At 42.7% G+C, this 27399-nt stretch overlaps 1 protein-coding gene and 1 long non-coding RNA gene across 5 annotated transcripts in view; one reads left to right on the forward strand and one right to left on the reverse strand.

The window, feature by feature from the left end:
• Window positions 1-1087, reverse strand: part of LOC149871653 (uncharacterized) — a 33822-nt gene extending 32735 nt beyond the window's left edge. The window contains exons 1-2 of one of the 2 annotated variants that reach the window (XR_016440283.1): window positions 426-1087; window positions 108-212 (exon numbers count right to left, since the gene is read on the reverse strand). This is a non-coding gene — a long non-coding RNA (uncharacterized LOC149871653). Of the gene's footprint in view, window positions 1-107 lie in introns of both variants that reach the window. The other variant, XR_016440284.1, reaches the window with a different exon arrangement.
• A 155-nt stretch (window positions 1088-1242) lies between these two features.
• Window positions 1243-27399, forward strand: part of CAPRIN1 (cell cycle associated protein 1) — a 64685-nt gene continuing 38528 nt past the window's right edge. Inside the window, exons 1-4 of one of the 3 annotated variants that reach the window (XM_090032921.1) lie at window positions 1243-1415; window positions 1728-1960; window positions 21048-21110; window positions 22468-22554. In XM_090032921.1, the coding sequence (XP_089889047.1) occupies window positions 1730-1960; window positions 21048-21110; window positions 22468-22554 (381 nt within the window). In that variant the 5' untranslated portion in view covers window positions 1243-1415; window positions 1728-1729. The remainder of the gene's footprint in view (window positions 1416-1727; window positions 1961-21047; window positions 21111-22467; window positions 22555-27399) is intronic. The other 2 variants (XM_090032920.1, XM_090032918.1) reach the window with 2 other exon arrangements.

A 27399-nucleotide genomic window follows, 5' to 3' on the forward strand; every position in this document is an offset into this window, starting at 1 on the left:
AAACCTGCTGGCCTTTGATGCCTGTCACACCTGACAGCATGCTCCAGTCACATAGTCTTTCACCAAAAAAAAAAAAAAAGTACAGTAAGGAAAAAAATAAAACTTACTGTCCCAGACCCTGGGATGGGCCTGCTGTGACTTCAGCCTCCCCTTCCCAGGCTTGTTCTCCTTGCAACCGAGAAATCTCCTGCCTCTGGTGCTTCTGGTTCTGCCTGCTGGGGGTTGATTCCCACTGAGCCACATCCTCATTAACCTTCCCCCAGTTGCCACCCATTAGCCAGGCTAGCTGCCTTCTCTTAAGGGGACAGATCATCCCATTACACCTCCCAAATTAGGACCCCAATCCCAGGCTAGGGATGTGCACCCTCCCTCAGGTCAAAGCAGTCTTTACTATACCATTTCTCAGCTTGCTTTCCACAGCTGACCTGTCAATTGCCTGTGCTCCCTGCCCATGTCTGGGCTGAGTCCAGATCAGGCTGTAGTCCCAGGAAGAAACCAGGTAAAGTTGTTCACCACCCTCAGACAGATCAGGGGAGAAAGGCATGGAGTGGCAGTGGTACATGCTGTCTGGCAGGGCCCAGGGGCTGCAGCACACAGGCTTAGGCCAGACCTCAGCCTTTTTGGCTTGACATCCTCCTATGAAGAGTAGGAAGGGCTTAAACATAGGGTGGGGGAACAACCCTGCCATGCCAGGGTGCCTCTGAACTGCTATATATGTGGGTGTGTGTACTGAGTGTTGAGAGAGGGGGCAGGTATATATGTGTAAGTATGTATATGTATTTGTATCTATATATGCACATAGGTATGTGTGTGTATACACACACACACATATAAATAAATATATGCATGCATGTATATGTGTGTGTATATATATGTCTGTGCATATATGTGCATGCGTGTATATGTGTGTGCATACACATGTGTATGGGGGTATGTTTCTGCGTGACAGATGTGGGGGGAGGTGATGGTTTCAGAGCAGTTTTCGCTCTGGCCCAAGCCATGTCGCCGCAATGCCGCTAAACAGTCTCGGGCTCCAGGTGGGAGAAGACCCGGCCGCAGGCCTCGAACCCACGGTCAAGCCCGGCCCCTCCTTCAGGTCTTAGAAGCGGGCAGCTCGTCGCCTCCCGCCAGGGAGGCCCCCCGCCACGGGGGGAGGAGGGGTGCAGCGCTGAGCCGGCCCCGCGATGGCGCTGCTCGGCGCGCAGGCGTTCTCCGCGGCCACCCCCGGCCGCTAGGCCCCCGCGCCGCTCGCTCGCGCCCGCTCGCTCTCTCTCCCTCTCCCTGCCTGGCGGAGTGGCTTGTTGCAGCGGTCGCAGGCGCGACGGGGCCGGAGCGGGCTGAGGTGGTCATTCCTCGCAGGCAGAGTGCAGCGCACGGCGGCGTCCCCCTCCCCGCCGGCCTCCCCAGGACACTTGGTGAGGGGCCAGGAACAGACCGCGGGGTGGGGGGCAACGAAACCAAACGACCGTTGGACTGGAATGGGGGGAGAAGATGGGGGGTTGCCGGTCACGTGCCCACCCTCTTCACGCACTCGGACCCGGCGGCCTGGCTGGGCGTCGGGCGCGCGCCGGCAGGTGCGGCCGGGGCGCACGCGCGGTGGGGGGTGGGGAGATGCCGAGCGCGCGCCCGGCCCCGCCCCGCCTGTCCCCTCCGGCGGCCCGTCTGGCGCCCCTCCCCCCTTCACGCGCTCTCGCTCTCTTTCCCTCCCTCCTCCTCCTCCCCGGCAGACATGCCCTCAGCGACCAGCAGCGCGATGGCGAGTGGCAGCGGCAAAGCGGCGGCGGCGCCGGGTAGCGAGGCCTCCCCGCCTGCGGCCACGGCGCCCGTATCCGCACCCACACCCACACCTCACGCCCCGGCGGCCGCGGCGGGCGGCAGCATCACGGCGGTGCAGACCGAGGCCATGAAGCAGATCCTGGGCGTCATTGACAAGAAGCTACGGAACCTGGAGAAGAAAAAGGTGCCTCAGTCTGCCCCCCCCCCCCCCGACCCCGCTGGAAGCTTCCAGATCCCCCCCCCCCCCCGGGCGGCCGGGTGCGTCTGCCCCCCGCCTTGTTCCCTGCCCCGGGGGTGAGCGCGGCCCCGGGCAGGAAGCAGGGGAGGGGAGGATTCCCGGCGCCTTCCCAGCCCGAGCACATGGAGGCTGGAGCTAACATGGCGGCGGGCGTGGGGCGGGCGGGGGAGGGGAGGCAGCGGCTCGGCCGCGCCGAGGAAGCTGCTTTGTGTGAGCGGGCGGGCGGCACAAAGCCGGGGAGCAGCTCGTGCCCGGGGCCCGCGTCCTGACAACAACAGCTGCGGTCTCCGGAGGGAGGAGACGGCACCGGTCGCGTTTGCTTCTGCCCGGCGCTCGGAGCTGCGTGTGGGAAATGCGCCAGGCCCCATGAGGCAGGGCAGGACGTGATGCGCTCAGTGACACCCTAACTCTGGATCTGAATGAAGCACCTCAGCCCCTGTTGCAGTTTGGGGCAGGGGAGGTGCTCTTCAAGCTTGATGATGAACCTTGGATTTATAAGCTAAAGTTTGGGGTGCGCAGAATGATTTTGGCCTGCAGCAAGATGTATGCTGTAAATCTACACTATAACACCCCCCCCCAACACAGGCTAATGTGCATATTATATTTTTTTCTAAGTAGGACTTGGAACACAAGTCACACACTAGCATTTTGGGGGGTGTTTCTTAGCTGGATCTAACATGTTTAGGTTGCAGTGGTAGGAGAAATATTTTCTGTTTTGCTACTGTGTATATGCATGAATTTTATTTTTTTTTCCTCCCCTCTATTAAAAATAGCAGGAGAGTTAAGAGACTTAACACAAATGCAAGGAATAAAAACCTGCTTAGATTTTGCTTAGGCCTTGCCTGTGCACAAGGTGTTACCAGAATTGTATTTCAAAGTGCTTTAAGTCAGTTTATGTGTAAACAGATTTTTAGTTTTCATCTACAGAAGCATTCAGACTCCTTTGTGACATTCCCCAGGTAACTTAGGTAAAGTAAAAAGACTTCAAATGGAATTTTAAATACAGGTTGCAGGGAAGTCGGGGAAGGGAACCAAAAGTTATCTCTCTGATTTTCTAGAACGTGCAAGACCAGAATTTTGTGTTTAAAAAATTACGAACTTGGGAGAGAAGGAAAAAATACCCAAATACTATCTTCAGCTATTTTTTTTTTTTACAGTTCCTTAGCTATAAGTACATGGTATCTCCAGTCTGAATACAGTGGTTCTTACCTTTACTTCTAAAGAGATCTCATAGTGCCTTAAGAGTTGTAATAGATTGATTTTTCTTTCATAATTTCTGAGGGGGATATTGTAAAGTCACAAGTCGGCAATTCTTTTCTGATACAAATCGGTAAAAGTGGAAGAGAGGCTGTCTTGGGAATTTTTGTTTCTGTTAATTTTACATGTGTTATAACATGGCAAAGGTGTAATATAGTGGTATTACGAACATTTTGCCCTGTGTTCAGTTGCTCATTGCTTTTTGTAGCCTGGCATGGAAACAGCCTTTTTTGAGAGAAACCTGTTCAGTAGTTGTTATATGAATTGATATTTAACTTGTTGAATTTACTGTGCATCAATAGTGTATTTGCCTGTTTCTCTTCTGTGGTCAAAGTGCACAAAGAAAGGTTGTATGCATTGCTAAGTTGGCATTAAGCACATTAATGAAGGTGAGTGAAGGGTCAGAAGCTCCTGCATATCGTATCAGTAAAAGCTGCACAGACAGCTCTGAAGGCTCATGAAGGGCTTCCTGCTGCAGACCTCATAACATGCAAAAGATTTTTTCTTAGTTGTGTTGAACAACATGTTGTAACTGTAGGCTTGTTTCTGTTTTCAAAAAGACTCTAGTAAGGTACTATATGTAAGATTCCATGACTGTTCCTTCAGAAATCAGGGACTCTGACCCAGGCTTCATGTCCAACCCAACTTGCACATACCTCTTGGGAATCAAATGCTATTTCTCAACTACAGTTCTTTAAACAACTTGATTTTGAATTTTTGAAATATCTGGAAATGTAGTCAGTGTTTTGTACAAGTGTGATCAGGAAGGGTGAAGCTGTAGAGAAATACATGAAAGACTTTAAGAATCATGAACTTTAGCCACTGAAAATAAAATGCTTTTGCCAAAAGAGGTTTTGACTGTTAATCTAAATTAGCTTTGAATGGTCATTGGCCAAGAACAAAGGAAAAATACAACATGATTTAGTGATGTATTTTTGAAGGATAAAACATAAATTAGTATTCCTAAAAGGAATGCTAATTCAGGCCTAAAATGGTAAACATGGCTTAATCTACTAAAGCAGAGGAGTTGAACGTTGTGGCCTGCAAACCCCTGTATCCTTCCTACCAGACTACTAGCAGGCCATGAGAAATTGGGGAAAGGGGGGTATGGCTGGGGATGCAGTGGCCTGCTGCAGAGTCCAGGGCCCTTGGACTGCAAGGGACATAGCAGTTCATACCAGGACAGCAAGCAAGGGCTGACACCCTAGTTGCCCTCCGGCCGCTTCATTTTGTCACCATTCCTGTGACCCTACTACCTTGTCTGCCAGTCCCTGCTCCATGTCCCTTCCTGGAGCTACTGCTACACTGGAGCCATTCTGGCAGTGCCCCGGGTTGGAGCCAGAGCTGCAGCTGCTACTGCTTCCTTGTACCCCGGGGCCAGATCTGGCCTGCAAGGAGTGCCATGGTCCAGATCTGGCTTGGTGCACAAGGTGAATTTGACCTAAAGAAAATACTTGTGTTAAATCAGATTTCACAGATTAGTTTTAAATAGATCTTTGTTTCAGTTTTATTTTAAGTGTTGTAAGTGAAATAGCTTGACTAATGCTAATCATGTAGAATTTTAGGATCATAGTAAAAATGTATGTTCAAAATAATTTAAGGTAGAAATTATGAATTGGAAATACTTATTAAATGATTGCTTATGTTAATATTTTATTTTTCTGTTTTCTTGAAATCAAATAGTCACTTGAAGAAAAGTGCAGGAAACTGCTGGAGCAAAAAAGTTAATTTAAAATTCATAACTGGACACTGTTCCAAAGTGTGTGAACTTTTTTTTTTACTTTTTATACACAAGGCCACACAAATGTTCAGTTTATATTCCTCTGATATCTCATTTTGAGATACCAGGAAAGCTAAAAGTTTCTTTTTCCCCTTTCATGAAGATCTCTTCTGTGTTAGGTTTTTTAATCCAAGCGATTTTTGGTTTAAATCAGAGGTGTCCAAAGATGGGACATGCAGGCTGTATCTGACTTGTGGAGTGAAATCATCCAGCCATTTGTGCTGGCCCTGGGTCTCAAGTGGACCCACACACCACACACAGTGCATGCTGGCCTGCCCCCATCCCAGGCTCAGGGCTGCTGCATCTACTCCAGGACCTGCGCTGCATGCATCATCTGCATAGTGCCAGTCTGGGATTCTTCCCCCAGTGCCATGCACAGTGGTGTGTGCTTTGGTTGGTGCAGGATGCAAGCCCCACATGATATCTGCACTGGCTCGGGCAGTCTTTATGGGTGCTGGATGCAGCATGTGGAATTGGGCCATGAGGAGGGTGCCCATGGTCTATTCATCCAGCCCATGGACCAGTTGGTCCCTTGCCAATCACCTGTTCCTGTTTGACACTCCTGGTTTTTAGTAGTCTTTTCTTTAGCCTAATTATGAGTTTCTTCCATATAAATGAGTGGTCAACCTTTTTGACCAGCGTGTTGTAGAAAGAATATCCCTGCACCCTCCCCAAGCGCCATTCTGATTCTCTCCCCCTGCCAGATCTGCTGCTCTTCTTTCTGCTTCTTGCTGAACCTGCTGTTGTGCTGCCTGTTCCCTCCCTGATCTGCTGCATGCAGCAGACTGCCTGCTTATTTTAAACCCTCTAACTCAGTCTTTCTAGGCTTGTTTTCTGAAGTTGAAGGAAAACAAACTATTTCTATTGTTTTTCTGATGAAGGAATTTCTGAGGGAGGAGCACAATGTTAAGCATTTTTGTATAGTGTTGAAGGGAAAAACCCATCCCAGTTTACTTTTTTTTTGGTTAACCTTTAATATCATGTGAACCGCACAAAGCCAAACTCTTTATCTGCTAACCTGACTTCTGTGGCCATAGGAAAGCACTTTAGAATATTTCATATGCAAAACCCTGGATTTAAAAGTTTGTTGTTTTTTTTTTTTCCCAATAAATTGTAATGGTTTTAGTTCTGATCTACATGAGAGATGATTTTAAATTGGTTCAGAAGGCTTTGTGAGCACTTACTTTATTTAACCCACCTTGTATGGAAGAAGTCGGGAAATGATTTAAGCTAAAACAAACTGTGTCCATCAGGGTTTGCAGTGTTTTAAAATGTTTCCATTAACCTCTACAACTTCCCAATTTTAGATATAAATCCAAATACACTAGTTAGCAACGTTTGATACTATGTGACTGTCATTGTAATATAGGAATTTCCATTGGAATAGACTACTTTGTCTTTTTAAATATTTTTCTCTTTGCCTTTCCTTCTTGATAGACAATGCATAAAGAACCTGTTTGTCAGTCTATACTAGGATGCTGTGGTAAGTTGTATCTTGTGGAAGCAGAAGGGAACCACTATCTTAGTGCTGCTGCTGACTGTTGTTGCTGGACTTCAGGTTTCTCAGGTGCTCCAAGCTTCCCAGCTTCTTTTCTCCCACCACTACACAAAGTATCCTCCATGTAGCTTTGGGAAACAAGTAGTTTTCTCCATCAGTAGATCTGTTTGCTTTATTCAGTGGTATCAAAGGGGCCCTGGGTCCATTATCTCTGTTTTCAAGTTGGTTGTTTCTGTGAAGATGTTCTTGTTTATAGTATTCAGTCTGGGCTCAGTCACCTTATTGGACATCTCTCTGTTGTAGCTCTGCATAACTTCAGAGTGAGCCCAGTGCTTTCTTCCTTTAGGAATGCAGGACTTTGGACATCCTGGATCAAATTTAGTCCTTTGCTTTCACAGGCAAACCTGTCATGTAGTCTCCTTTCTTAAACTGATTTTATCCATCTTAAAAAGTAGACAGTGTTTCTTTGTATCATTGCTCTTATTTAATTTCTGAAACAGCTTTCTAAGAAGAAACACAGCTTATGAAGGGCCCATCTGCATTCTGGGCTTGCTGAAAGGCCTTCTATTGTCTACTGTCCCAGGCAACAGACTCAAAAGTGGTGCAAAATGTAACTTCATTTTCAGTTGCTTCAGGACCTCCCATTGTTTCTTAAATAGACTTACCCTGGATAAATAGGCTCTGACATCAGTCCCGATGGTTAAGGGTCTTGTGTTAAAAAAAAATCGTTCTAGAGCACTAGCTCCTCATTTGAATTCATTTTATGTAAGTTCAGAATGGTGGTATAACTGCTGGTCCAGGGAATACAGGAAAAGCAGGTTTTGTTCAGTAATACCTTTCCTTGGACCAGTTATATAATTGATGTTAGACAGGTTTTTGGGCGCACACTGCCCTTGGAAAAAAACAGTTACAGCCTAAGCTGAATACCAACTAAAACAATTGCTTTTTGTTTAACTCCATTATGTAAAAGAAAATAATCACTTGGCAATAGGGCAAAGGGTAGTAAACTTCTGGAACAAAAAAAATTAAAGATTCATAAATTTCATCTGCCTTTTACTTGTTTTCCAGGAATCTGATGATGATTCCTCCACAGGTTTACTCCCCTCTTTCCCTCCTTCAAGTGACTCTTCATTTGCATAATGAAGTTAATTGTTTTAACTCATATTTAGCTTAGGCTATAATTGCTTTTTCCTCAGACCTTAAGTAGGGTACTTTGCGCACCAGAGTTTACAAGTTCTCTTTTTTCAACTACAGGATGCAAAAAAAAGAACTGAAAAAATCTGGTTTAGGTTTCATTGATCCATCATCTGTTTTGCTGATGTATGTGCCTTTGTCTTAGTTGAAAGCAAAACAGGTAAAATGTTCCAGAAAATGTTTGGAGTATTCAAACCTCTGTATAGCAGCTAACTTCTACACAGAAGCCTCTCATGTACCCTGTTCAATAACTGTTAAAAACATCATATTTTTTCACTTAAAAAAGAATCTTTAACAGTTGATGATTGTACATTGAAAAAAAGGCACTGGCAATCAAACTGTCAAATGGAATATAATAGAACAAAAAAGGAGATCAGATTGGCTTGGGTGTAGGGGCAGAAGGCTAAAGGTGCAAAATAGAAAAATATCTTTTTGAATACAGTAGATTAGGTTGGCAACCTTTTACTAATGGCAGCTCACAGCTTGTGACCTAGCCATCCCTGCAGGTTGCAGATCCTCTGCTGTTGTTCCAGCCATCCTGGCTCTGTGGAAAGAGCTGCTCTTTCACCCTCTCCCAATGCAGCTTCCACCAAAACGTGCTGCTAAAAGCATGGTAAGCAACAATTCAGAACAGCTGATTCGCCAGTGATGGTAAACTCGGACTGCAGGGTGGGATGGGGAAGCAGTAGGGGATTGGCATGCCATTGTAAAACACTGGCTTGTTGCTAACACTTGTGGAAGCGAATGCTGCTGTTAATGTATTTGTGATTAATTTCTTCCTGTTAATGAATTCATCCATGAGGAGGATAAGGGAAAGATCTAGGTCCATCTCACTGATGCAATAGAGTGCCTTGTCTGTTAATTCCCAGTAATGCTAATGTGAATGAGTAAGTCAACTATTTTAAATTGAAGAAGGAATTTATGTATGCACTGTCTAGAACAGCGTAGACCTGTAGATAACAGATATTTGGGAGAAGGCCAGGGAAACTGGTTCGTGGATTACAACGGGGCAGGCAGTTATTTCTGATGGAGGGCCACTTATTAAGTTTTGGCAAGCTGTTGAAGGCTGCATTTCCCTCTCTGGTGCTGGGATGTAGGAACAGCCCCATGGTCCCATATTCCGCCCCCCCCCCCCGGGATTAGAAGACTACCACATGCCTTAGTAGCAGTTCTCAATCTTTCTGGGCATGCTAGGCTGGCCACACCTTCCTAAATCCAGTTCCATGTTGTGCTGGATCAGGCCTCAGCCCTGCACATACCTGTCTGCATTCTTAAAAATCAACTTCTTTAAAGTCTTTCTTTAAAAAGCGCCCTTCATTTAAATAAAATAAAATATTAAACATTAAAATAAATAGGATTTTAATATTTGGGTTCTTGGTGCAACTTACGTAAACCTGAGTACCAACATTTAAGGTAGAAATCTCTTCAAAATTAAGTGTAGTGTATTAGAAAGTTAGCAAATCTTCTCAGACATTTTTGAACAGTTTATAATCAGGGGCAAGAAATGAATATGCTTATGTTTCAGAGCTAAAAATTCGTAAGTTTTACAACTTTAACGCTGTTAAGATTTCAAGAGTTAAATGTGACCCATTGTAAAATAAACTTGAATTTGTGTACTCAAAAAGTACATAATATTGTGTAATATGGCCAGCTTGCGGGAAAGCTAAGGGAGGAAGGAAAGGGGCAAGAGAGAGAGAGTCAGCAGGGCCAGATGAGTGTTACCCTGGGCTACTGAAGAAACTGGCAGAGGAGATCTCAGCCCCTGGCAATGATCTTCATGAAGTTGTGGGAGATGGGCCAGGTACCAGAGGACTGGAGAATGACCAACACAGTGCCCCTCATTAAAAAAGGAGGACCCAGGAAACTAAAGACCAGTTTGTGTCATCTCACCTAGAAAGTTACTAGAGCGTAACCTAAGGAAAGCTATTCACAAGCAGCCAGCAGGGATTTATGAAAAACAAACAGTATCAAACTTAATCTGCTTCTTTAACTTGGGTGAATGAAGAAACTAGTACAAGGTGGACAGATAACTGGCTCAACAGCTGCAAGCGAAGGATAATTATTAATGGGTCTGAGACAGAGGCAGGTTTCAAGTGGAGTCCCAGAGATATTTGTCCTGGGCCTGGTTCTGTTCAATATGTTAATTAATGATTTGTGTAATATTTATTCGGATAATCCTTATTAAGTGTGTGGCTGCAGCTTAATTTTTTTGTGAAGGCTGAGGCAAAGTAGCTGTTGAGTAGATCTCCCTTCTTTGTACCTTCAGTTAGGAGTTTTCCTTGGCTTGTTAACACAGGACCCACAGCTTCCTTGGTCCTGCTTTTGTGGCTATTATAAAATTTCTTCTTACTGTCCTTGACCTTTAGTCAGGTGCAGCTTGTTCTTTCTCTCTGCCTTCTGTTTTGTCCCTGCAAGTTCTGGCTATTTCCTAGTACACTTCCTTGGTGACCTGCCTGTTCTTCCGTTGCCTGTATGCTTTCCTCTTGTATTTGAGACATTTTAGAAGTTCCTTGTGCAGCCACATTGGTCTGTTGCCATTCTCGTGCTTCCGTTGTGTAGGACAGTTTTTTTGTTGGGCTTCTAATGCATTGCCCATTAGAAGCTCCCAGCATTCCTGGGCATCTTTATCTCCTTCAGTCTGTCATCTCATGACACTATACCTATTAACTCTTTGAGCTGGATATAATCCACCTTTTTGAAACCTAGCATCCTAATTTTGATGACCTTATGCTTTCCCTGCCTCAGGATCTGGAATTCTATTGTCATGATCACTTCCTCCCAAGTTATCCATCACCTTCACATTCTTCACCAGTTCTTTCCTCTTGATCAGGATGAGATCCAAGATAGATGATTCCTAATTGATTTTTGCAATTTCAGAACATTTTAGTGTTTAATTTCACATTAAATTTTGCTTTTGGACTTTTAGCTTTCTTTTTTTTTTTTTTTTTTTTAAGTATGGGATGTCTGTACTGTTTAAATGTTTTTGCTTCTGTCTTGAAAAGCCCCCATGTACCATGGGAAGATAAAGTTAGACAACAAACTTTGTAATATACATGTGCAAAAATACGGAACTTTAGTTCATAAGGTCTTTATTTCCAAGTTTTTCTTTATGCAATGAAAGTTATCTGCCAAGGACAGAAAACAAGTTAGTTGCATTACATGTCAGTTTATCAGAACATAAGGTTTTTTCACATACCTCAGATAAAAAGGCTAGTTATGCTTAGTTTTGATATCAAGTGTAGAAAAATTTAGCTGAAAGGAATCTTCTTAAAAAAAAAATTACCTCTTTGATTTCCTCAGGAAGTTGGGATGGTTTATTTTAATTCTTTGTTATTGGCAGGTTGATGCCAATAGGTTATGTAATGGACCTGTCAGATTATCTAACTTGACATTAAAATCTTGTAATTAATCAGATTACGTTTGTAATGATTTTGTGTACTTGACTAATAAAATAAAACATGCAGCCTCTGTTATCCAGAAAACTAAAGATATTTAAAATATGCATCAGTGTCACAATGGGAAAAGAGGCAAAGATATGAAATATCCCTTGCAATATTCTCAGCAGTTTGTCAGAGTTTAAAGTAGAATATGTATCTCTGTAGACTCATTGTCCAAGTTATTAGCCATTTACAACATCACTTTTCTACTCATTGGCCTCTTAAATGTCTTTGTTCCTGCTTTTATAGTTCAGAATATTTATCCTGCCTGAGGACTTAAGGATAAGGATGGTAGAGAAAAATAGGAAAACATTTCCTTTTTCCGAGGCACTACAGCAGGCAAAGCAGAATTTATATTTTTTAGTGCAGCTGTATTACAGCATTTAGCAAGATGCTGGTTAACAGAATAGTTTGAGGGACCATCTTGCTTACTTTTCTGGTAGTATCTGAGCTTGTTGTAATATAATAATCTGTAATATACCATGGTTTTGAGCACAAAGAATGAGTGCCTACTTGGTATTTATGGTCCCTAGTGTGATAACTTTTAACTAAATGCACAGTAGCTTTTCAACTGCAATGCAGAGGGAAAGCTATCTTACTTTGTCTTCACCTTTGGTTTAGTAACCATCTAAAAGCTTTTAGGGGAACTAATGTTAAATTGTAATTATTATTCTTCCAGTTTGTGGTGACAGGGAGGGAGATCTATGTAAAACTGCTGGTTCATTAGCAGAATGGGCAGGCTTGCTTCTGTATTGTTACTGACTAGGCTTCCTTATCTACTCCAGGCAGCTCTAAACTGGAATCCTAACTAGAGGAAAATAAATATGGCTGTTCAAACGAAAGCAGGCTGTTACGGATAAAATAAAATGGCTTTGCTTCATGCTCTATCTGTCTCCCAGTCCCCTTGTGTGAATGCTGTTGATGATCTCGCCCAGTGTTCCATTTGACTACCGTTCTGTTGTGCCTGTTTGTTCCCAAAAGGAAACACCTGGGCAAATGGTGGTAAATTCCTGGGAGTTCAGGAAGTTCTTAGTTGTGGATTTAATTTTCTGTCAAAGATAATATCTGGCCAGATTTTTATGAAGTGAAAAAGATGCCTGCCTTATTTGTAGGATTTTCAACAAAATGAGTTGTTTTGACAAGGAGTGACTCGGAATAAAAATGGTAGCTGGAATAAAAGCAGGTATAACTTCTTACCTAGCACCAGCCATCACACTTGATTAAAATATCTTATGAAGCAGTCTACACATTAATATCCTTTTCACAAGCTCTCAGTTTTCCAGAATATGAGAGTCCTTTGAGCTGGACTTCATAGTTTCTAGGGTCGAAAGGGACCTGAGTAGATCATTGAGTCCGACCCCCTGCCATGACAGGAAAGAGTACTGGGGTCAAACGACCCCAGCAAGGTGTATATCTAGCTTCCTTTTAAAGAACCCCAGGGTAGGAGCCAGCACCACTTCTCTTGGAAGTTGGTTCCAGATCCTAGCCGCCCTGACAGTGAAGTAGCGCCTCCTGATATCTAGCCTAAACCTACCCTCTGCCAGCTTGTGACCGTTATTCCTGATCACCTCGGTAGTGCTCGGGGGAACAGGGACTTCCCCAGTGCCTGCTGGTCCCCTGTGACCAGGTTGTAACAGGCCACTAGATCACCCCTCAGCCTTCTCTTGTGGAGGCTGAACAGGTTCAGGTCCCATAGCTTCTCCTCATCATAGCTGCCCCCCGATCATGCGAGTGGCCCTCCTCTAGGCCCTCTCCATGTTTTCTGCATCCCTCTTGAAGTGCGGTGCCCAGAACTGGACACAGTACTCCAGCTGTGGCCTGACCAGTGCTGCATAGAGGGTGAGTATCACCTCCTCGGACCGGCTCGAGATGCATCTGTGGATGCATGGCAAGGTGTGGTTGGCTTTCCTGACTGTATCCTGACACTGCCGGCCCATGTTCATCTTGGCATCAGTGATGACTTCAAGATCCTTTTCTGCCTCTGTACTAACAAGAAGGGAGTTCCCCAAACTGTAGGTATGGTGCCTACAGGACTTCTCTGTGTTTGGTCTCCAGAAAGTGAATTGGTTAAGGGAAGTTTGAGCAGAATACTTTGTCTTCCTGGCTCATAGCATTTTAGTAATTTTATCACTGGAGAAACATTTAAACCTAAGAATATTGTGCCAAGATTTTTGTATTACCAAGATTTTTTTATTATTATTATTTCAAAGAGACTTTTGTTGCTATTTTCCTGCTGTAGTTGTTTCTGGATTAGGGAGGTAATAGTTAAGATATTCTTTATGATGGATTTAGTTGGTAAATCAAACGGAAGAAAACATGAAGTAGTGGTGAAAGTTGTATTTTCAAGCAGTTTCTCAGAGGAACTAAGCAAACTTCATGGAATATGGTCTGCCATCATTTTAGAGAAATGATGAAAATTTCAGAGGTACTTAAACTCTTCCGTCTGATTCCTGTTTAGAGTACCACTTAAGCTGTTAATGCAGTATCACATATAGGAAGGTAAAGGAATTACTGTTTAAAACTGCATGGTGTTATGATCCAGCTGATTGTTTTTTTAATCTTTCATAGTTTTAAAACATCTGTCAAATTCAGTTTAGCTCAGATATATTTTTGGTAAAAAGGGAGGATACGCAGTTAAGCTGCCGTGAGGTTAGCATGTAAATCTAATGAAAAAATAAATCAACTTTTGTAAATTTGTAGCATATCACTGGAAATGGTAAAAACATAGTAAAACTGCCAGGAACTGAAAAATCATTTTGGATATGCATTCTTAAATTTGAAGAGATCCAATATTGTTAAAAATAGCTACTAACATTTTAAAGTTTGACTCATTACTTTTGTAATGTTTATAGCTGAAGTATTCCACTCTCGGCCACACCTCAACTGGAGACTCAAAAGTTTTTTGCATTCAAAGCTCCACTGTTGGTTCCCAAAGATCATGGATTGTGTGTAACAGAATACAAAAAATCAAAGAAATGTCTTAAATTTGAACGATGAAAGACTTGTGTGACATGATTTCAAAGCATGTGACCTCAGATTTTCAGGACAGTTAGCTGGTACATCGAATGTAAAAAAATTTAAAAATTTTAAAAAATTCAAACAATAATTCTACCCAGAGTGAGGTTTTTTGCATACTGCCCTCTAAATCAAAAGTAGATGTTCTGAAACACTGAACAGTCTTCATAGAAACCAGAATATGTTTGGTATTATGGCCATTACAGGGTTTTTTTTTGGCGGGGGGGGGTGTTATTTTTTTAATGACTAATTTCAGGAGGAGGTGCTTTGGACAAGTATTTAAGTCACTGTACTTCATGCTATTAATTTGAATGGCCTGAGTTTTCAGTTATCATTCAGGACAGTAATCGGTTTTACAGTAAAGTCTTGTATTAGGTATATTACAACTAGCTTGCTACAGAATTGTAAAACTAATTCTAGAAGCTGAAGGAATATTTTTAATGCTGAACAAAATTCATTACATTTAATTTATAGATTACTAAGAGTTATTGCAGTTTTAAATATTGGCTCTTACTGAACATTTAGCTTTCATTGGCTGTATTTTGGTATGGTATTATCCCTGTAATGGAGTTTATGTAGAAAGTTTTAAATCATGCGCTTGGGGAAAGTAGGTTGCACAAATGTGTTTTTGTGTGGGGGGAGAGTTGTGTTTCACTGTAAAGTCCAGTATTGTTTTAAGTGACTCATTTTGGGAGTTATTTCCATTGACTCTTAGTGTCTGGTAGGGGCATGTTGATGAAGTAAGGTGAGGATTCCCAAAGTGTTGACCCTTGGGTCCTTTGGAGCTTGCAAAGAGGTATTTTAAGGGTGGCTGCAGCATGCCCATAGCTATTGCTGGCGACACCAAACTTTGGGGTAAAGCGTCCATACCTGAGGACAGGAGGGTGATCCAGGCTGACCTTGACAGGCTCAGGAAGTGGGCAGATGAGAACCTGATGGTGTTTAACACTGAAAAATGCAAGGTTCTCCACCTTGGGAAGAAAAACCCTCAGTGTGTTTATAAGTTTGGCAGTGCTACTCTGGCTAACACTACAGATGAAAGAAACTTGGGGGTCATGATTGACCACAAGATGAACACAAGCCATCAGTGTGATGCTGTGGCTAGTAAAGGGAGCAAAATGCTGGCTTGCATCCACCCAAATCCCAGGATGTCATTCTCCTATTGTACTTGGCCTTGGTGAGGTCACACCTTGAGTACTGCATCCAGTTTTGGGCTGCACAATTCAAAAAGAAGGTGGCGAAGCTTGAGAGAGTCCAGAAGAGAGCCACACGCATAATCAGAAGTCAGGAAAACAGACCTTACGATGAGAGGCTGAGAGCCATGGGACTCTTCAGCCTGGAAAAGTGCAGGCTTGGGTGATCTGGTGGCTGCCTAGAACCTTATAAGGAGTGCTCACCAGTTTCAGGGGGAACATCTGTTCACCAGAGCGCCCCAAGGGATGACACAGTCAAACGGTCACAAATTCCTCCAAGACTGTTTTAGGCTGGACATAAGGAAGAACTTCTTTACTGTCCGAGCCCCCGAGGTCTGGAATAGACTGCCGCTCGAGATGGTTTAAGCACCTATTTTGAATGCCTTCAAGAGACATTTGGATGTTTATCTTGCTGGGATCCTATGACCCCTGCTGACTTCCTGCCCCTGGGGCAGGGGTCTGGATTTGAAGATCTTCCGAGGTCCTTTCCAGCCCTAATGTCTATGGAATCTATGAAATTGACTGATTTTTATGAACAAATTTTAGCAGCAGCCATGTTACCTGTTGTTGAGAATAACTGATACTTTTTGTAATGGTCATAGTAAACTGGCAACAAACATCACTTGGTACTAGCTACTGGGGATGACCTAATCGGGGACCTAGAGACTGTTGGGAAGCTGGGTGATGGCAATCATGAGCTGATCACCTACACCATCTGCCATAAAGCTGACAAGTCAGTCAGCGACACTGAAGTCCTCGACTTCAGGAAAGCAGACTTTGACAAGCTCAGGAGGCTTGTCAGTGAGGCCTTAAGGGACCACAACCCCAGGGGGAAGGGAGTTCAGGATGAGTGGTTGCTCCTTAAGGGAGCAATCCTTGATGCACAAGCTAATTCTATTCCATCTCGGAAGAAAGGCAGCAAGAGGGCACAGCAGTCCCCCTGGCTCTCCAGGGATCTGGCACACCACCTGAGGCTAAAAAGAAAGGTCTACAAAGGATGGAGGATGGGATTCACCTCCAAGGAAGAATATTCTGCGCTGATTCGGTCCTGCAGGGAGCAAACCAGGAAAGCCAAGGCTGCAACTGAATTCCAACTAGCTTCAAGCATCAAGGACAATAAAAAGTCCTTTTTCAGATATGTGGGGAGCTGGAGGAAAAGCAAGGGCAACATTGGACCCCTGCTGAACCAGATGAGGCAACTGACGCCCAGGAAAAAGCCAACCTATTAAATGGGTGCTTTGTGTCGGTTTTTCATCAGTCCCATGGAATGCCCATGCCCGCTACGGGACAAGGAGGTCTGGGTGAGGGAGATCACCTGCCCTCTATCAATGCTGACCTCATGAAGGAACACCTTGAGAAGCTGGATATGTTCAAGTCAGCCGGCCCTGACAATCTACACCCTAGGGTACTCAAGGAGCTGATGAGCATCGTAGCCCAGTCTCTGGCACAGATATTTGAAAACTCCTGGTGCGGTGTAGTGCCCGAAAACTGAAAGAAGGCCAATGTGGTGCCTATCTTCAGGAACGGGAGGAAAGTGGATCCGGCAAACTGTAGGCCCATCAGCCTGACTTCTATCCCTGGGAAGATCTTAGAAAAGTTTATTAAAGAGGCCATCCTTAATGGACTGGCCAATGCCAACGTCCTGAGGAATAGCCAGCACAGATTTGTTGCGGGTAGGTCTTGTTTGACCAATCTCATTTCCTTCTATGACCAGGTGACCTATCACCTGGACAAGGGAGAAGAGATTGATGTCATGATCACTTCTTGGTGATACTGGCCAGTTGTGGCCTTGGGTCCACCACGATCTGTTGGCTGGGAAATTGGCTCCGTAATCGGACTCAGAGGGTAGCAGTTGATGGAAGTCAATCGTCATGGTGTCCTGTGACCAGTGAGGTCCCCCAAGGCTCTGTTCTTAGACCCATATTGTTCAACATCTTCATTAATGATGTGGACATTGGAGTCAGAAGCGGACTGGCCAAGTTCTCCGATGACACCAAACTTTGGGGCAAAGCATCCACTCCAGAAGACAGGCGGACGATCCAGCCTGACCTGGACAGGCTCAGCAAATGGGCGGACGAGCGCCTGATGGTGTTTAACACCAAAAAATGCGAGGTTCTCTATCTTGGGAGGAAAAAACCTGCAACATCCTAATAGTGCTAGCCAATGCAGCACTGGCAAGTCTAAGGAAGAAAGAGACTTGGAGATCCTCATTGATCACAAGATGAACATGAGCCTGCAATGCAATGCTACGGCTAGTAAAGTGACCAAAATGCTGGCTTGCATCCATAGACGCTTCTGAAGCAAATCCTGGGACGTCATTCTCCCCTTGTACTCGGCCTTGGTGAGGCTGCAGCTGGAGTAGTGTGTCTAGTTTTGGGCCCCACAATTCAAAAAGGATGTGGAGAAGCTTGAGAGAGTCCAGAGGAGAGCCACGCGCATGATCAGAGGTTCAGGAGAACAGATTTTACGATGACAGGCTGAGAGCCATCAAGCTCTCTAGCCTGGAAAAGCACAGGCTCGGGGTGACCTGATGGCCACCTATAAGTTTATCGGGTGACCACCAGTATGTGGGGGAATGTTTGTTCACCAGAGCACCCCAAGGGATAATGAGGTCAAACTACTCCAAGACCATTTCAGGCTGGACATAGAGAAGAATTTCTTTACTGTCCGAGCCCCCAAGGTCTGGAAGAGCCTGCCATCGGAGGTGGTTCAAGCACCTACATTGAACACCTTCAGGAGTAGATTGGATGCTTATCTTGCTGGGGTCCGATGACACAAGCTGATTTCCTGCCCTTCGGGCAGGCAGCTGGACTCAATGATCTTCTTAGGTCCCTTCCAGCCCTAATGTCTATGAAATAACCTCCCACCCTGCATAAGGATACCAATATATTGAGCGGTGCTCAATTACATGAGCTGGCTGCCTGATGAATTTACACAGCTGACTTTCCTTGCTGTTAAAATACTACTTAAACTTGAATTAAGCAATGGGTACTGCTTTATGTACTTTACACATGCAACATTCTATGTGTTGAACATAAAGTATTCGCATTGCATATTAATTCTTTTATGCAGCCACCAGTGCAGTATCCCAACCATTAAGTGACCTTCCATGAACAAAGATTTGGGAGCCCCTGGACTAGTTTAATAATCCCTGGGTTTGGTTTGGGACCTGGATATCATATCTTAATTGTCATAGTATATATGTTGTGGTGCATCTTGATGTGTCTATGTTAAATTGAACTATTTTTCAGAAGAGCTATTATTTGAAGAGCACATCTGTTAATAATCTGATGGCCATTAAGTTATCTATTTACATGCCCAAGAGATGTCAAGATTCTGGGACCATGGAAGGAGAGGCCTAAAAAAACCTGTAAAAATGAATACACTTTATTTAAAAATGCCAGAGCTGCCAAGTAGCAAATGTATTCTATCAAATTGTTTACAAAAGCCAAGTACTTAAGGAAACAATGTTAAAAGCCTCATCTGTTTCTTTGCTCATAATTTAAACACCTTTGCCTAAGTCTTGAAGGCTTCGGTGGCTGTTCTATGCCATGGGCCCATGGAGTCGTATGATCCAACTCCTGGGTTGCTGGACTGTCCCCACATGCTGCATTCAGTGTGCAGGCTGGACCCAGCGCTGGGTGCCTAGTGCATAGTGTGGGGGTAGTCGGTTCAGGGTGCATACTGCATGTGTGACCTGCTGCCAAGCCTTGCGCTCTGGGTTCAGGGTTGGTCCGAATCGGGCCGTGCCAATGCACAGAGCTGGATCGGTGGGGCACCACATGCAATGTACACCCTATTTCAGTCCCCTTTGTTGCATGCAATGCTCACAATCTGTCCAGCTCAACATGACACAAGCAGTATTGCTGGCCTTGGGACTCTTTGTGCATGAAGCAGGGAGGGCACAGGATGTGCACTGCCTGTGTTGTCGGCTATACCTAGCACTATATAGCATGGGCTGTGGGGCATGGGCTCCATGCAGTGTTTTGGACTGACCCTCGGTGCTGCATAGGGGGTCAGTCCTGTTCTAGCCCACAAACTGGCCTGGTGGCCTTCACCCATCCCACAGTTCATTTTTGTCTGCTGTACTGGTAGGCCACTGTTGCACTAACTCTGTCTTTACATCTGTTTCCTGGTGTGTAGTTTTGGACTAATAAATACAAAGCATAAATCTTGGCACTGATCTAAAATATTACCTTATTGGTTAACTCATAATGTTACATATGAAAAATAAAAAAAGATTACATGTGCTAACTGGGACAAGTTTTGTCTGTATATGCAATTCTTTTTTTTTTTTTTTTTAATGTCAGTTGTATTTAGTATTTGTAGGAAATAGTGGAATACTTGATTTAGTATCTTTGTAAGTGTTCTGAACAGTATGAAAAGAAAGCATTTCAGTACTAAACTTACAATAAAAGTAATTTTTAACAGGCTGGGGTTAGTGTCATAGTGTCCATCTGTGGGCTGGATCCTCTACAGGGTTGGGAAGTGGGGTTGGTCCACTGGCCAGATGGTATGCGATGGATTTGGCCATGTGCTGGCCTGATCTGGTGCACAGGGCCATGTTATCTGGCCACCAGGGCTCCCCACAGATCCAGAAATTTGGCATCAGGGGCACAGCAATTAATGCTGTCATTGTTCCCTGCTGCCAAATTTCCAGACCTGTGGGGAGCTGTGTAATTGGATAATGCAGTTCCACAGGCCGGATCTGCCCCATGGGCTGGGGGTTGAGCACCACTGCCTTAATAGAGTCTTGTATTGATTGTCAACTTCCTGAAGTAACTCTTAGAATGAGCTAGTGTGGATAACCTGAACTTTTTCTGTTTGTGTTTACGTGAAAAACTCAGATCACATCTGTTCTGGGAAACAAAGTTTTGACAGGCCTGAATTCTTTATCCTGTCTCCCTTTTAACCTGTTCAGTAGGGATTCTTCTTTTTTCTATTTAAAAAAATCACCAATTTTAGGTTTTAAAAAGTAACCTCATTCCTGTTTTTCCATGTATCAAAAAATAGTTACCTGTATTAGTTTGAAGTCAGGCAGAAGGTAGGGCAAGGAAACATCTTAGAGATTCAGCTTGTTCAGAAAGTCATTGGCTTTCATAAGTGACAGCCTACTTCATCGGATGCTATGAATGAGGTAGGCTTTCCTCTGCAAAAGCTTGTGCATTTGTGAGACAGTCTCTGAAGTGCTACCCTGCCCTGCATTTTGCTTCATAACTTGTGTAATTGTGTAATCTTCTAGAAGATATAAGATCCAAGTTTTTTTCATGTGACAAGTGGAAAATTTTCAGGTTACCTTTAGGCACCATGACAGTAAAAAGGATGTGAATTGAGGGCCCCTTCCCCGGTCACCTTCAACACTGCAAGTAACTTTCTGTGAACTGTAGTGTTCGGTAAGATGCATATTATAGTCACCTGAAAAAATGAGATTAAAATATTAATCCCTTACAGAAGTGTATTTTTAATACTAGAAGGTGAGTTTTTCATACAAAATAAATAATTTCGCCTTTTAAGCACCTTGAGTTGTACTGTAACTTTATATAAAGTATGCAGTGGGACTAACTCAGGAAAGTAATAATATATATTAAATTTAGTTTTAAGTTATTTAAATCTTTAGGATTTGTACTATGAAAACATTAAAGTACTTTTCCTGCTCCAGGGTAAACTTGATGATTACCAGGAACGAATGAACAAGGGAGAGCGCCTTAATCAAGATCAACTGGTAATTTTTTTTAACTTCATTACATTTCTTCTTTAAGCCATGTCGTACTTTCTTTTAAACCTAAAGAAATTTTTCTAATTGAGCTTCAGCTCCACTATTGATGGCAGAGTAAACAAGTGCCTAAGCTGCAAGGATACAATATATGTTTGATTGGGCTTGGCTGGGTGTAAATTACTAATGCATTGCAGTGAAAACTGACTGAAATGTGTAACACTATGGTACTGAAATTTAATTATGATTGTGTTATCATTCAGGTTTTGTTTCAAATTGTGAGAGCCATGCATTCAAAATATTCAGTTCATATGCTTGGCACAAAGCTCTGATTTTTTTTGCAAGTGGGAGGATTTCAAGAAAATTGTTTTGAATCTGTTAGAATTTAGCTTATTTTATCAGAAAATTGATAGCTAGCTTCACTTATGAAGGAAGCTAGCAAGATGTTTATTTCAAACACTGACAAAACTCATCAAAATTGGGAGTGGAGAGAGGCAGTTGAACAGTTTTATGAAGAGTATTATCTTTGATTACAACAGTGACTTAGTAGAGGTCTTACTCTTTGTTGAGTTTTTGCTTTGAAGATAGAGTGGGATTTTTAAAGGTGGTCTTGCTACTAAGTTAATTAAAGGTTTTTTTTGTTTGTTTTTTTTTTAAAGCATCTGTTTTTAAAAAATAAAGCAAAGGAAAATGATGTATGTGGGAACCTAATCAGTTAAGGTTTTTCTAATACCCTTAACAGTTCCTAAAGCAAAGGAATTGAAGGCTAAGGCAGTCATAATTTTATGTATTGTTTCACCCTTATTTCTAGTATAACCCCTGTTTAGCAAGAGTATACCATCATTATCACTAGCACCACAGGGATGTCAGCCTCCTGGCACCTTCTTCCCCAGCTTGTGTACATTCTCTTGGAATTATGCAGATATTGGGATGGGATCTGCCTATTTTTGGTGTTGCAAGAATGAAATATTAATATGGAATGAAAAAGCAGAATGTAGACTAATATTTGCAGTCTTTTACAAAGAGAAATTTATACTTTTTTTAGGTTGCATTAATCTGTACATCAGCCCAAATCTGGTATGAAAATTAGTTTAATTTTCAAATCTTGAGCTCATGTGCAAGCTCAAAATTGTGTACAACTTCCTGAGACAAAGTTGATACAAACTGAAGTTTCCCCTACTCTTTATTTGACTCTTCAAATGTTTAACTTGGATTTTTCAGTAGTACTACTCCTGCTTTTCATTAGTAGTACTATTGTTTAATGTTTTGATTATTTTCCAAGAAAAGTAGAGCTTTATGCATAATGTTTTAGTTGAAAACATGCATCTACATGTTATGTAGTAAGTGTTGCTTTTATTTTGTCAAGGATGCTGTGTCTAAGTACCAAGAAGTCACGAATAATCTGGAATTTGCAAAAGAACTTCAGAGGAGCTTCATGGCCCTGAGCCAAGATGTAAGTAAAGGGCATGTGGTCCATTACAGGCCAATAGCTGAAGCAGAAAGCACTAAAGTCTTTAAACTTCCTGCTGTACAATGGGTTCTACTGTTTCATTAACAGTAGAGGATGCTCAATAGCTTTTTCTAGAAAAGGCCTAACGCACAATATCATATGACTTAAATTGCACTATGTTAAAGCAAAGAGCTAACCAGCATAAGCTAGGTAGGTTATCTTGAAAATATATATTTAAACTTTTCAGTCATTGAGCTTTTTTGAATGTACTGCAACAATATGCTGAATAATTTGTAGTTGTAGATGATGATCAGTTCTTTTCAGTACCTTTTTCGTACCACTGTACGTCAAAAAGTATATAGACAAGAATGAACGTATTACTTTTTCTTTGAATTCTTTGAGCACTTGGCAGAACTTGACCAAAACTTAGAAAATAGAGTATGGTACAGCATTGACCTGCATACTGTATCATTTCAGTAGATCCCCTTAAAACAAAATATTAGAAAAAGAAAAGAAAACTAGAAGATAATGTCATAGGTGTACTTAGGCTTGTATATGAACACAAACATTTTATTACTTTATATTTCAGTAGGATGTAAAGTCCTAGTCAGCTGATAGACCATATGTCTTAGTCAGTAATAGTCCCTGCTCTACAGACCTTTGGGTGAACTCTTGCTGTTCTGGTGCAATACAGAACTTAATAAGTACATGAAATTTTCTCAGGTCAGATAAGGCTACGATAAAGAGAAAGTTAATTGCATGCGAGTGTAGTGTGGGGTCCTAATTCAGATGATAACTATATAGGTGAAAGGTACTATATTTATTATGCTCACTGATAATACTTGCATTAACTTATGAAAATGAATCCTAATTTTTTTAATTGACAACTTTAATTCCAGTCCTCTGACCTTGTACCTTTTGCTTCCTTTGCCAAGTGCTTCAGCCACTAAATATGGTTACTCTTCAGTTGCACCGTATGGAATAAAGCTTAATGGGTGTTCCAGAATTAACAGGTCTGGAGCACTGAAATTTTTAAAAAACTTTATAGCAGTATACTTAAGACTGGCAAATTGTGGGAAGAGAAGTGACCTAGAATTTGTTGTCTGGTCAGTATTGGTGAAACCCTTATATCTAGAAAACCTGGCAGCACATCTAGTTTGCAGGTTTAGTGGTGCTTCTAAAGCGGTGATTTTCCAACCAAAGTTCCACAGCACCCTGAGGTACTCGAAGAGTTTTTCAAGAGTGCCATTCCGTATTAGCAGTTAGGTATGCAGACATCTGTATGCAATTCACAAGATAAACAGAGATTTCAAACTGGAATCTGCAGTGTCAAAACCATTCTGAGCCATCGTGATTTTTCTGAATTTTTTGCAACAAAAGAATTTCTCTTATTTTGCTGTAGTAAAAAAAAAAAAAAAAAGAAAAGAAAAAGAGAGTAGTGAAAACTAAGAGCAGGCATTTTCCAGTGGGTGTCTGGAATCTATTGAGGTTGAGAACCGGTGTTTTAGACAGCTTAAGTATACTTTCCAATACTGTCAGCTTGGGTATGTAAATGGAAGTCATCCGGACTGTTTAGCCAGTTCCTAGTTACCTTCACTGTATGAGGGCTTTACCTTCCTGTGTATAAAGCTCAACAACTTTTCATCCTCTGATAGGCATATTCTGTATTTATTTGGCATTCCTAATCAGTTGGCTGGCAGAGATCAGTGAACACTGGAATAACAAATTTGACTTCTTTTTCTTGCTCATTAATTAAGATTAGGTTTTATATCTTTTTTAAATAGTTAAATTTTTTTGGTATTGGACCTTTTTTTGTTGCAGTCTTTGGGTGAATTGAGGCTTGAGGAAGCAATGCCTTGGCAGAGGTGGCAGAAGGTACATTAGGGGCTGCCTTTATTGTATATACACAATTTGCAATTTCAGAGACTGGTGTAATTTTGTATTTTTGCCTAAAAGGCAAAAAAATATCTTCTACACTAAATTGCTAAAGCTACCATTGTCCTATTGTTCATCATGATTTCTAGCCTATAGTAAAATTATTTGTTAGCTGTATTTCCTTAGTAGTAGAGAGAAAGACAAGAGTGACCGAAGATTAGAGGAGCAAAACACAATAAGGAATGTGCTATGAAGCTACTGTATCTATAGCCACACAGCTGCTGTTTGGCTGAATGGTCCTGGTCTATCATAAATCAGGCAAAATATGAAAGTTTTTGGAAGGTTTGTCTCCTTGCGTGGGTGAGATCCTATGGATGGAATATATTCCAGGTCTGTCTTGACATTTAACTTCAGTTTTAAAAGGTTGTATTTTCCAGGTACAACCGATTGTGTTCTCTTTGTTAACAGGTTGAAATCTTAAGTTTATTTGGTATGCAAAAATAGTGATACTATTGTAAGATGTCTAGTTCACCTGCTCTTGCTTTAGGATCTTTTACTGCCAAATAGAAGGTTGAAAGATTTGTGCAAACTACAAGACATCTAGTGAGGGTGATTAATTACAGTAGTTTCTTGGTATCCCACAAGGATTTAAGGCCACTTTATGCTTGATATTGCCACAGAGATCTTTCAGTCTAAACAGCTGAGAAAGGAAAGAGGCATATATGTGAAGTGATTAGTCCACAATTGTCATGATGGGAGTAGTCTCCTGAGTTTCAGTGGAGTACCTACTGCTGAATCAAATGGCCTCTCAAATTTGGATATATATCCCCTTGACTTTCTTTTTAGGAACGGTTTCTTCTGTTGACAGGGAAAAGAATCTACTCTGGCAAGTAAGTGCTGTTGGAGATGATTTGAAATGGCCATGCCATTAATACAAGATTTTTCTGTCTGTAAGAATCCTGCTTATGGTGTTATGTGTTTGAGAGTTTAGAATCTTTTGACTAATGTCAGCTGATCTAGGCCTGTAATCTGTATGTCCCTGTGTCTTCCACCTCCCCTTCCCCTCCATAACCAAGGATACAGGGCAAAATAGCTATGACCACATCTCTATACTCTCTGACTTGTGAGGCCAAACATAACAGCGTCTCCCTTGTTTCCATTTCATCAAGTCCCATTTAAAATATATAAAGTTGCTTTAGGATCATCTTTGTCATGTCAGACTTAGATTTGTTTAAATTATTTTCTTTCAAACTTTTTGGCACATTGAAACCTTCCTGGTTAATGGCTGACCCTAAACTTTCCATCTGCATGCTGTTTCTGTCATGTGAACTTAATCCAGTATATTTTTTTCTGTTTCTTGAGAACCACTTTAGGAACTGTTTCTCCCTATGGAGGTTCATCTCCAGTAGGTCTTGTTGCTTGAATTATACCCAGATAAAATTTCATTTGTTAATGTAGTCTGGAACAAGCCTAAAAAAGAACTTCCTTGGACTCCAGAAAGACTTCTTGAGATTGCACTCTTCCAGTACCTGTTTAAAGAGGATAACATTGCCAGTAGTGACAGCGTTTTCATTTGGCTATATTCAGTCCTTCAGAGTGAGGTTACTTGTGGGAAGCATGGCACTGAATCCCTGTCTTTTCACTCAGGGCATATCTAATCTTCATTCTGGGGGTGACTCGTAGTGCTCATTTTCATTCCTCAAATGGGGGAGAGTAAAGAAATTAGTCAGAGGTCTTCTGACTTGTCAGTTGTGAAAGCACAGGATGGGTTTGATAGCATATATAGCATTCTGTGAAGATAACCTTTCACAGCAAATTGGTAGATGCAGCTAAACAAGTATATGTGCTTCTGGGAAGAGTCTTCATTCCATATCTCTGTGTTAGAATGTCATATGGTCAAATAAGGTTGCAAACTATTTTTACCACTTAAAGGAATGGTATTACAGGTCTTGACAGAAAATGCCTTTGTAGTGTATTAGCAAGTGGGGTTATACCTGCTTTCTCTTCTGTCAGGAAGCATTTATGTTGTTCACAGGATAACAGCAGTTACCTTTCATGTACCCAGAACAGTCTAGCACAGGGGTGTCCAACCTTTTTGAATGTGGGGCCAGATCACAAACTTTTTATCACCCAGTGGGCTGGCGAGCCATATTCAAAGACCTCACAGGAAGTGGTATCACATCAGGAAGTGATGTCACGTGATCTTTGACACCAATGAAGTTATAGGAAGTGACAGTGAAATGGGTCTGGAAATGTGCCTAGGGAGGTTGTGGTTTTCAGAAAGTATGTATGTTTGGTATGGCTTACGAACAGGACATCGTTTTTCTGTGCAGGGGGTTGGACTAGATTAGGGCTGCCCAGCTGACTATCTGCAGGCCACATGTGACCCACAAAGGGCCAGGATGTTGCCCACAGTCTACATAGGGTCTGCAAGCAGTTAATATATAGGGCATGGGCCTGGGCAGCCACCTCTCTCACTGCTGTGCAAGGGGGAAAGGCCTGTGAGGTGGGGAGGAGTGGTCCATGTCCTGCAAGTGTACCCTGCATGACTGAGGATGGGAGTCTGCATGCTGCTGGAGCAGGCCGTGCAGTGATGGGGTCCTAGGGACCCACCCCCACAGCGTGCAGCCTGTGCAACACATGCTGGTGTCATCTGGGGCCCACACCCTCACCAGATCTGAACAGCCCTGGACTAACTTATCCTTGAGATCCTTTACTAACTTGATCATGGTCATTGTGGTTAATTAAATAGAAATTGTAGGCATATACTTCAGAGACATGGAAGAGATCTCAAGGATAAGCTAGTTCAGGGCAGCGGCAGCAGGACCCGGCTCACTTATGAGCCCGGCCCCACAGGTGTAAGCAGCTCCCCTCCCCTCGCTGCCAGCTGGGGCCTGTGGGCCTCACCTCTCCTCGCTGCGGTGGCTCCACTGCACTCCACAGCAGTGCTGCTGCGGGCCACATAAAATGGCT

Source organism: Crocodylus siamensis, chromosome 2 (genome assembly GCF_052110815.1).
Source record: "Crocodylus siamensis isolate JL-2025a chromosome 2, ASM5211081v1, whole genome shotgun sequence".
In the NCBI taxonomy this organism is placed as follows: Eukaryota; Metazoa; Chordata; order Crocodylia; family Crocodylidae; genus Crocodylus; species Crocodylus siamensis.